Source organism: Sphaeramia orbicularis, chromosome 8 (genome assembly GCF_902148855.1).
Source record: "Sphaeramia orbicularis chromosome 8, fSphaOr1.1, whole genome shotgun sequence".
Lineage (NCBI taxonomy): Eukaryota > Metazoa > Chordata > Actinopteri > Kurtiformes > Apogonidae > Sphaeramia > Sphaeramia orbicularis.
The window spans coordinates 22,705,045-22,717,016 of NC_043964.1; the positions used below are offsets into that span (position 1 = coordinate 22,705,045).

General features: G+C 36.1%; 1 protein-coding gene across 1 annotated transcript; it reads left to right on the top strand.

The window, feature by feature from the left end:
• The first annotated feature begins 1,869 nt into the window (after positions 1-1,869).
• On the top strand, positions 1,870-4,630 carry tcap (titin-cap (telethonin)). The gene is made up of 2 exons (XM_030140108.1): positions 1,870-2,194; positions 3,017-4,630. The coding sequence occupies exons 1-2, from the start codon at positions 2,046-2,048 to the stop codon at positions 3,390-3,392; spliced, it is 525 nt and encodes a 174-aa protein (XP_029995968.1). The 5' UTR covers positions 1,870-2,045; the 3' UTR covers positions 3,393-4,630.
• The last annotated feature ends 7,342 nt before the right edge of the window (positions 4,631-11,972 follow it).

The following is an 11,972-nucleotide window of genomic DNA, read 5'->3' on the forward strand; positions in this document are numbered from 1 at the left end:
TGATATTTTGATAAAAAACTTTTCCGTGATACCTTAAATCACAGCTCAGTCAACACCAACAGTGTGTATGTGAACATAATCTTACCACAACTGTGACCTCGGACAAACAGTCATTTATTCTTGTCAAGTGAATATTATTATTAGCATGTACGGACTCGGCACATGCTTGTCTCATTATTACATTACTTAAGATTTAAGAGCCAAAACTCCCATGGCAGTGTTATTGATCAGGCTTCTTGTCAGTGGACTCATCACATTTCCTGCTCTGTGTGTGATATGTTATGTGTGTTATGATGATATCAGCTCCTGAAGGGGATGAATGAGTCACACACGGGGACTGGTAGTAACATCATCGTCCTGATAGGAATCTGTCAGAGGTGAGTGTGTACGCCCATGTGTGCATTTCACAGCCTGTAACCTGAGTTGATGATGACTTGTATGGTTCAGACTCAGGGTAATGAATCACTCGGGAAGGAGCTACCGTGAGCGGAGCAGTCGCAGTTGCAGTGTAATGGTATTTAATGAGGCAGTTTGATGCTACAAACTCCCTCTATGAACAAAAAGAAAAAACAAGTTATCTGAATGTGATGAAAATACCTCATCAAGTTGTGTTCCTTTTTCAATTGTTGCCTCCAAGTGACAGATGTGTTGAATGTGAGCTGTATATTTAGATGCCACACATATCCTTTGTTTATAAAGAACAGCTGTGTTATTCCTCTTTCCATATTGTACCCCCTGAGTACATCAAGACCAAATCCTTATCAACATTCCGCTCAAAACCTGTTGTGTGTGTCTGTCTACATCAGGGGTGTCAAACTCATTTTAGATCAGGGCCACATCCAGCCTAATATAATCTCAATAATAACATAATAACCTATAAATAATCTCAACTCCAGACTTTTATCTATGTTTTAAAGTGAAAAATAGTAACATTACATTATAAAAATATTTACATCTATAAATTATCCTTTAAAAATTGTGAAAAACATGAACAAGCTGAAATTTCTTAAGAAAAATAAGTACACTTTTAACAGTATTATGCCTCAGATTATGCCCTGAGATGAACTGGTGACATATCCAGGGTGTGTCCTGCCTTTGCCCATAAGTAGCTGGGATAGGCTCCAGTGACCCCCATGACCCTAGTGAGGATAAAACGGGTTCAGATAATGAATGAATGAATGCCTCAGATTATCATCTGCATATGTGCATTGCAATTTACAGATCACAGTGGATCTACAAAGATACAAAACATTTAGTAACTGCTATAATATTGTTAAATTGCTCTTATTTCTCTCAAGATAATTCATGTTGTTCATATTTGTTCAGGTTATTCACATTTTTTAAAGGAGAGTTTGTAGGTTTATACATTTTTCACAATGTAATTTGACTTTTTCACTCTAAAATATAGAGAAAATTTGTTGTTGACATTATTTATAGGGTATTATGTACGTATTTCACTGTTCCAGGCTGGTGGAAGGCAGAACACTGATTGTTTTTATTGTCAGTGTATTTTTGCATTTCACAAATTAATCCCACAGGCCCTTTGGCGGGCCGATTGTTTGACACCCCAGGTCTGCATGTTTATTTAATCTCCACACACTCTGTGTTTCCATGATACTTTCTACGCAGCAATCACAGCTGAAGTGGAAAGTGTTGGACTAAGTGATTATAGCAGTGCTTGGCCATACAATTTGAGAATCAGGGGATTTTCAGCCCAATTACCCCTAACCCCTCCTCAGAGCAGCTTCCAGCTCGCGGGGAATGAGACACGGCGCTCTCAGTGTCGGATGTCAGCACACACTGATTGTAGAGTGACAACATAGATCAAAAATAGCAACAGAACCTCTATAAAAGTCATGGACAGACTGGAGTCCAGACATAGCAGCACAAAAGCACAGAGAGGCAGCAGACGCCTGGAGGTACAGCCAACGGAAGCATCAGCGGTTCCCCCCCTGAAAACATCAGCACCACAGCCACGAGATCAGACCAGACTGACCAAAGAGCTTCAGAGGGCACTCAGAGGAGATAAGACAAAAGAGACAAAGATGCCTTTCTGCACCGTCCTGGAAAAGCGTAATGGTGTGGTGGTGGGAGCCGAGCTGGTCTGCAGCGTACGAGAGGAGAACAAGGCTCAGAGGGAGAGTTACAGCGCCGACTGGCACAGCATCAGCCTCAAAACCCAACCTGAGGACAGGTAAGACCACAACAGCCCCACCAGGGTCCACCCAGGGGTCTGAGCCTCCACCAAATGAACAAGGACAATGGTGTTAAATAGAAGAGCAGATCTGACCAAACATCTCACATTTGTGTTTACTGATGTAGACAGAAATATTATACAGTTATTTTTAATTTTTTAGATGCAAAATAATCCTGTTAAGTTTAGCTTACATGACTGCAAAACACAGCAAGTATCATCTCAACGCTCTTAATAGCACCATGATCTGAACTATTATAGCAATAAAATGATATCTTACTGAAATTGTATAGTTTGTTTACAAAACGAACTAAAATGGACAAAAATGACAGAGAAATTTCAGCGTATTTCATGTACGTCTTGATTTTTAAGGAGACATGAAATCAATTCCACAATTTTTTTGTTTACTTCAGGATTTTTGTCAGACTTTTGTTGCAGAATACTTTTTTTTCCCCCCCATTCTTAAAAACTTATTCTTATAAATTAACCTTTCTTATTATTACTATTATGAAAACTAAACAAAAACCAAGCAACTTCAGAAACTAAAACGAAAATTTAACCAGAAAAACTAATTAAAACTTAACTGAAAATGCTAAAAAAAAGAAAATAGTGAACATTGAAGTATAAATTAAAGTGTCTACTCTTAACGAGGTACACATAACATCCTGCTTTAATTTAACGTCTTCATCACAACATAATTTGATACTTGAACATCTACTTAGCGCTTCTTTATATAACTGCTCTAATACTCCGAAGCCATTAATGAAGTAACTAAGTAAGGTCTTCTACTGTTTCTCACTTTAACTCTTCTTTTTCCTGCAGACAGACAATGACAATGAAGGACGAGTCTCGTAGGGAGACCCTGTCCCGGCAGTGGTGGTCCCGTCCTCTGGTCCAAACCTGTCCCTCTGGGGTCTACAGAGTGGGCACTTTGGAAAGAGGTGTGAGGGAACATCAGCTTCTGCCCAAGAGGAACACCCTCCCCCTGCCTATCTTCACCCCCAGAGAGCTGGGCGTCAGGCTGGGACGTGGAGACCCCCACACCGAGGAGGACCTGCGACCCGTCCCCCCGCCCGTCAAGAGGAGCGTGGTCGAGATCACCAGAGACCTCCCTCCGGTCAAGCCCATCCTCATGGAATTCGCCAAAGACCCCAAAACTCTGGGCCGGTCCGTGTCCCAGGAGGCCCAGAGAGGGTGAAAAACAAGAGGGAGTGGGGATGTTAGGGAGAGACGAGAGGGACGATAGACCGGACAGAGTAAGAAAAGAGCACAGATTGTTGGGGAAGAGCATGACAAGACAAATATACAGGGTTTCTGCAGGTTTCAACAAGTAACATTAAGACTTTTCAGGACTTATTTAACACTAGTGCTTCATGGCAAAAACAAAACAAAGGATATGAAGGAAAATCTGTGTTCTAGAAAGTAAATGAATGAGCTGAACATCTACAAGTACATATTTTTTTGTCATTTCAGCCCACACTCTACATCATTAATGCTCATCTGTATTGTTAGAACATAATGAACACTGAGGTTCATGTCAAAACTATACAGTATTAACCTCCTGAGACTCGGAAAAGTAAAGGTTTTGGCTTTTTTACACTAAATAATAATCTTGACTGGAAACAACATTTTTTCCAGATACATTTTAATTTTTTTATGGAATGTCCTCTGCAATGGACACTTTTTTGGTGTAAATCTGTGAAACTCAAAACAAAAATGCATTGCCAGGTCTCAATAGGAACCTGCTGAAACCCTGATATAGATTTAGTCCTAGTTCCATTCTTCATAACTCCTACTGTAGTTTCATAGCTCTATTTGTGTTTCTTGTCAAGCTCAGCACCAGCTAAATGCCACACTTTATCATTGTTGGCATTTACTGGCCAAAGACTGGAAATGTGTATGTGAAGGCATTCTGTTGAGGCGGTTTGTGAGTTTTCAGAGGCTGCTCATCTATCAGTCAGTACTAAAAAAAATCCTCATAAAGGTAAAGGAAAGTTTTATTTAGATTCATGGGGTTTACCTGTAAGAGTTGGCAAAACAGAAGGTGACAGAACAGGAAAGTGCATAAGAAAGCATCGTGAGTAAAGAAGAGGATTGGAAACAGAGCTAGGAGGGGGCGGGGCTATGGGGTGACAAGCCTTGAAGCTGGTCACGCTCCGGTGTCTGATCTCGGTGAAGAGCACATAATGCCCAGGCATGATCACACGCTTCAGCTGTACATACGCCTGTTGACACCTCGCATCATGAGGACTGAGCTGTTCTTTACTGCCTATTAGCCAAGACTTACATACTTGATAGACAGACAGATACTTTGTTAGCTGAGTACCTTGAACTTGCTGTGTAAAAGATTTTTAAATGTGTGAGATAATGTTATATTTTTTCATAGATATGATATTTATTAAATTTAATAAATTTGCTAATAAAAGCCTATTTGTCTCCTTGTTTTTTCTCTTACAGTCACTATAGGTTTTGGTAAATCAAGTGTATATAAGACAGTGTTTTTCAACCGTGGGGTCGCCTGGAATTTCTAGTAATTAATAAAAAAATGTTTTTAAAAAACTTACTACTTACTTATTACTTACTACAAAAAATATGCTGAGTTGAGACAGACTCAATACACAATCACAATACATAAAAGACATGACAAACTAAAGCTGAAACTGAAGCACTGTGGTACTGTTTATCTTTTAAATGTTCATTGTGGTCGGTTTCAGATGCTGCAGCTCTTTCATAATTCATAGTTTGAGTTATTGTTTGAGTTATTGTTCGTTCAGTACTAATTGTCAGCCTTGTTAATCCAAGCTGGACTGACTGTACATATCCTGACCAAGGAAAATAAAATTCTCACTTTGTGCAGTAATCTACACCTGGCTTTACTGCCTCCGTCCATAATAATATACATTATATAGACTAAATGTCATCTAAAATTAATGTTTATTTGCAACATCAAAAACAAATTAATTTTAGCAAAAAAAAAAAAAAAAAAAAAGCCTCCGTTTTGAGTGTCTGGGGTTGCCAGAAATTTGTGATGGTAAAATGGAGTCACGAACCAAAAAAGGTTGGGGACCACTGATGAAAGACTAAATAAGGAGCTAATTTCAAAGTTTAACCCTTAAGACACTAAACATCCTCCAGCAACTAAAAGCATCTCCTGATCTAAAATGTTTAATAACTGATGAACCACTAAGCTTATCACCGCATGTAAATAATTCAGATAAAATGCAGTTTCTCAGTTTTCAGTGTCGTCAGATATGACCCATTTGGACGTTCAGAGGCTCCATAGTGAACATGCAAACAACACCATTTTCTGCAACATTTATTAACCAGTAAAACCCATGTAGTTTGATAAATGACAGTGATTGTAGACACTTGTTTTATGTTCACTTAAAGATGCAGAATGCAGAGGATAACATTATAATAAACTTCACTGAGAAAAGGCTAAATGTAGAGGGAAAAAAATATTAAAAATATATTTTCCTCTACAAGCCACTTTTTCTTCAGTTTTCTGTCTTCTGATATAATAACCTTTGAATAAACTCTTGGCTTTTATGAACATCTACATGAAAAGAATAATATGACAAATGGTAAATCATCAAGGGAAGGTTAAACGTAGAGAAAAATTCATTTGGAAGATGCCACAAAAAAAAAATTCTAAGTCTATCATGGTTAATATTTCATCATTCATCAGTAATTTCCACTCTGAACCAACATTAGTGCTGAAAATGATCAAACATTCATTCATCTTCACAATTTTAACCCTTTAAATCCCTGTAATTTAGCTGACGCTGCTATGTTTCTAAATATAAAACTAATCTAAATGTAATCTCTCTCTTGCTAACTGCACACACACATACATCATTTACACGTCAAACATAGCCCTCATTTCTCCACAACTGAGGAGCAGTGCCCTGGAAAATAGCATATATTTTCTCTAATGAGCAAAAAGGAAACTGAAAATCTACTTTTGAACACCTGCCTGATATCATAGCTTGTATTTTGTCATGCAGATTTAGTGACTGAGCGCTGAGTGATAGGTTTTTTTCTGCCACTTGGTGTTTTTGATAGAATTATTACTGGAGCTGAGGTTGAACTGAAATATGATGTTATAATGTTTGTTGCTGTTCAGACTAAATTGTGACAGTTCTGACCTTGTTTGGACGATTCCAAGCAGATCTTTAGTGCCAATGTTGACAACACAAACTGTACAGAAAACTGAGGTGATTTATAGTTTTAGTGAGCGAGTTATAACTAAACAGACCGAAGGTATCTGTGTATGTACAGGAACAACACTACAAGAAATCTACATATATGACAGAAGAAAGAAAATTAATCAGTAACAGCATTTGTAAGAAAAAAAAAATAGCAGCAGCTTTAAATGAATGAGGAAGATGTGGTATATAGTGCACTATGATACACTGCAAAAAATGTAAATCGTACCGAGTGTATTTCTCTCATTTCTAGTCAAAATATCTCATTACACTTAAAATCAGATATAATCAGCAAAGAACTTATTTTTAGACAATGGATCTGGAAAATCTTATTTCAAGAAATCCACCCAAGATAATTTTCACTTGTTCCATTGGCAGATTTTTTTTTTTTTTTTTTTTTTTTTTTGCTTAATTCAAGCTTTTTTTTTTTCCTTAACCCTTTCATGCATGAATTATGAGAAACTTAATCAAGATTTTTTTTCCTGAGCGTTTTTATTCATCTGTAAGCATGAAAAAATAAGGTGATTGAATTTTTAATTTTTTTTTTATGAACCTATTTTTCATGACGCTACAAAACTGTCCACTGTTGTTTAATTTTTGAAGCAAAGAAACATGCATTTACTGACAAACTGTGTGAAAACTATGAAATAAGAGCATTTTTAAGCTCCTGAGACCAAGCGATGCATTTTTGTTCTCTGTAGGGGACAAAAGTTTGACAGTTCTACTTGTTATCCATTGCAAAGGACATTCCGTAAAAAAAAAAATAATTTTAAAAAATGTATCTGAAAAAAAAAAAAAAACAAGAAAAACTGTTGCATTATGTGGTTTCCAATCAAGACAACTGTTTCATGGAAAGCTAAAATTTTCATTTTCCTGGGTCTCAGGAGGTTAATGCTGCTAATCCGATGTTTTCTCACATTTGAACATACTGTAATACTAGTTATTACTCACTAAGATAATATGAAAAAAAAAAAACATTTTTGTTTAAAAAACAAACAAACTGTAAATTACAATCTTATAATAATTAGCAATTGATTTAGATAAAAGAACAGGAAAGTTACAGAAATGATATGAATGTCAGTGTATGGGATGATGCATAAGTGTCCACTGTGTTGGTTGATATGCAAATAAAACAACAAAACCCATGAATATACAAGAGAACAGCTGTAGAATAACTGTCCACTGTAGTGACCACTATGCATGAAAGGGTTAATTCAAGCAACAAAAAAAAATCTGCAAATGGAACAAGTGAAAATTATCTTGGTAAGATTTCTTGAAATAAGATTTTCAAGACCTATTGCCTAAAAATAAGTTATTACATCTCACTAAAAAGTTACTCTTTAGGTGATTATGATTTATTTTAAGTGTGATGAAATATTTTGACTAGAAATGAAAAAAGATTGTAATTTTTTGCAGTGTAATATTCATTTTCGCGTCAAATTTCTAAAATTCCCCTTCAGCATATTATAATTCAAGTGGTCGGAGAGGAAACAAAAATTTTGCATCCACCTCTTGCCTTTTTGGTCTGTAGAAAATCTACAGTAATACAGGTTTAATGTAACTACAGGTGTTTTCAGACAGGAAGAGGAGCACTGACTGACAGATGTAATCACCAATCACTGATTTCATTCAGTCACATACAACCTGGATGCAATTGTAATGATTAGAAAGGTGGTTTTAGGCTCCGCCCACTCTCATGTGGCTGCAGATCTTTCTCTCCATGTTTGGGCCTCTTGTCCACGTGAAAATGCATTATTAGAGACTCCAGTTTTTATGGGAAATGGAAATATCGGAAAACACACTCCACATTCCATTTTGCTCATGTTAGTCATTGCTTTGTGTGATGAAGCTGCACCTGAAACATCCAATCCAGGAGTATAAATCAGTGTTTGACCTTTGGGAGATGGACCACACCGGCATTATGGACAAATCCACATCATCTACAGAACAGACTTCAACTGAACCAAATTTAAGGTAACATAAGTTTAGAGGTGAACTTGTTGCTGCTTCTGTTGTTTAGTATTAGCCACAGTTTAAAAGTTTGTTGTCATTTTAGTGTGGACGGTAATGTTTGTTTAAAGGGAAGAAGATATCCATGTTAGTGTGAACAGGACATTAGTTTATTTTCAGATTAAATTTTTTTTTTTTTTTTTAATCTCCTTCCTGTAAAGTGAAAACCACATATCGGTACTGTCAGGTGGAAACCTCCAAAGTCCATTTTTGGTCCTTTTTTATATATATTTTTGTTTTTTTTTTATTCTTGGTCAGTCTTTACATTGGCCTGATGGTTTTAGAAATATTTAGCCAATAAAAAGTGTTGAAAACTGCTTGTGACTACATCAAACTTCATTCATTTATTTAGAATATGCATTGGTTTTCCATTTTCCCCAAAAATTACCATTTTGGACACAAGAGGTTTCCACCAGCCAGCGATGAAAGACTGATTTTAAATGTTTGTCATAAAGTTCCCACAGTTTGTACAGTTTGATTTTTGCATTGTCATGTGAACTACATTTTGTAAGATGAAGGTTGAAAATTGTATGTTTTTGTTTATTTTTATTGATTTTATCACTTTTAACTTTGATTTTATTGTTTTATTTAGAGCATTGTTGTGTTTTTACATACTTATTTATTGTTTTTAGTATTTCTTTTAATAGTTTATTGTTTTTTATGATGTGCAGCACTTTGGAAACCTTACTTTTGTTTAAATGTGCTATATAATTAAAGTGGATTGGATTGGAAAATGGAAGGAACGAATATCTGTTCAGAAAAATTCATGTTAGTGCGGACATAACATGAGTTTTTAATGTTAACATGGAACAACATAAGTTCATCTATATTTATATTTAGTGTTTTGATTTGTGCCCAGAAGAGAGAACTGCTGAGGACAGGTGTGTTCTGGAATACCACACACACACACACACACACACACACACACACACACACACACACACACACACACACACACACACACACACACACACACACACACACTGCAAAAATCTAAATCTTACCAAGTGTATTTTTTTCCATTTCTAGTCAAACTATCTCATCACACTTAAAACAAGACATAAACAACTAAAGAGTAACTTGTAAGTGAGTTTTAAGAACTTATTTTTAGACAATAGATCTTGAAACTCTTATTTCAAAAAAATCTTACCAAGATAATTTTCTCTTGTTCCATTGGCAGATTTTTATTTTTTTTAATTTTTTTTTTTGCTTAATTCAAGCAAAAAAAAATCTGCCAATGGAACAAGAGAAAATTATCTTGGTAAGATTTCTTGAGGTAAGATTTTCAAGATCTATTGTCTAAAAATAAGTTCATATATCTCACTTACAAGTTACTCTTTAGGTGATTATGTGTGCTGAGATATTTTGACTACAAATGAAAACAATACACTTGGTAAGATTTGGATTTTTCCAGTGCATATTTCAGCTCCTGCAGCTTTAATACCCAAATATGCATCGTACCATTCTGCCAAACAGGGTGAAAAATAGCTGTGTATCCCATCATTTAGATGCTGTGATTGTGTCCACCCACTTAAGCAAACCCACACCCCCACTTTACATCCCTCATTTATCTTTCATGTTCCATTTGGTGTTTGTCCTCGACACAGAACGTACTGTTCGTAAGCAGAGATGTAATGGATGCTCTGCTTCTCCTCCTCTTACTCATTTTCCTTCTATATCTCTATCTACTTTATCAGTTATTATCTCTGCATCTCATCTCCTGAAGATAGTTTTTCTCTTTAACCCCTTCTTGCTTCCTCTCTTGGCTCTTTGTACTCGTCTGTGTGCGACAGGAGCTGTGTGGTACTTTGATATTAATAGCTGGGTAAACACTGGCATTGCCCTGGAGACAGTGGAGAGACAGCCATAGAGGCACATTCTTCTCATTTGAGCTTTTAATCCTAGTGTTTTATCAGAGATTTGGGTGTGCTGCCCTCACTCCCTATCTTTGAAATTACCTTCCCACACTGCCATGGACATCATGCACACCCCACAGCGTGCTGTCAAGCCACAATCCAGTTTCCAAACTCCCAATAAAACCCACAAAAACCTGAAACTATTTTCAGTGGATGCTAAGGAACGTGGGAATTGAGATGGCGGGCGTTGTCACAGACAAACCTAATAAATTGACAGTGAAATTCTTCCCTGTGCTGCAGCTGTCTCTACTTCCATGGTTCTCAGTGCGCTATCGCATTTGGTGTATTTAAGCTATCTGCTGCTAAAGCGATGAGTCACATAGCCTATTGTATGTTTATTCACAAGTGCACATGCAACTTCACCTGATTATTAGAAAAACTTCTGAAATACCTCACCTATTCTTTAACCCTTTCATGCATAGTGGTCACTAGAGTGAACAGCTATTCTACAATGTAATTTAACCTGAACTTCTGTAACAGTACCTGAATAATATCTGCATGAGTGAATATAAAGGCTAGGAAATAAAATGTTATTAATATTTAATCCATAAAGACCCAGCGCTTTTTTAAATTTTTTTTTTTTATGGCAGTTCCCAAATAATTTTTTCTCTCTATTTAACCTTTCTTAAGTATTATCACCATTTATCATATTATCCTTTGTATTTAGCGTTTTTTCAGTGTAAAGTAAGTATTTTATTATATTTAATCTGTTGATCATGTTGATGTTTATTAAAACTCAGAGTAAATTCAAAGGTTATTGAATCAGAAACAGTGAAAACAGAAAAAAAGTGACTTTTTCAGCAAATTTATCATTAATCAAGTGTCTCCATCCACTATTATTGATCTAACTCCATGGGTTTTACTGGTGAATCAATGTTGTAGAAGATGATGGTGTTTCCGTGGTAACTACGGAGCCTCTGAACGTCCAAATGGGTCATATCTAATGACCATGAAAAACTGTATTTGACACTAATTATTTACATTTTCATGGAGTTAAAAAAAAATGTATAGCTAAGTGATACATTTTTTTTAACTCCATGAAAAATAGGTTCATAAAAAAATTAAATTGCATTATTTTTTTCATGCCTAAAGAGGAATGAAATCACTCAAGAAAAAAAAAATTGACTAAGGTTCTCACAATTCATGCATGAAAGGGTTAAACAACAAATTATATAATCTTTTAATTCTAGGGATATGTTGAGTAAATTGGCTGTTATTTCCTTCTCATGTTATCCATCTAAGTTGTCAACATAGTGTATTTAAAGACAGGGTCACACTGTGTTACACAACACTTGCTATGTCGCCCACAGGAGTATGTAATGACCTATATCTGCACTATCGCAATGCAGAGTCATTGTGAGTACTTGTCAGTGCAGAAACATCTTGCTTGTGGCCTCTCTGCCTTTTAGTCCAGCAGAGGTCTTCACACTCAACATCAGCTGCTGCCCCCTACTGGATGAATCAGGTAATGAAAGAAAGATGAGCTAAAAATGGTACTAGTTCAGTCAAATATACACTTATGGTAGAAGCTTTGGTAGAGGTAGTATTTTTATAAACTTTGCTGCTTCAGTTTCTTGAGATTTCCTTTTTTTTTTACATGCGTTTCTGTGATATACTGAGGAATATTTTAAGTTTTATGGACTT

What these genes read in the sequence shown, in the direction of transcription:
- tcap (XM_030140108.1), top strand. Translation starts at nt 2,046, where the DNA reads ATGCCTTTCTGCACCGTCCTGGAAAAGCGTAATGGTGTGGTGGTGGGA. An exon ending in AAAACCCAACCTGAGGACAG is followed by an intron (nt 2,195 to 3,016) that starts GTAAGACCACAA and finishes TTTTTCCTGCAG; the next exon opens with ACAGACAATGACAATGAAGG.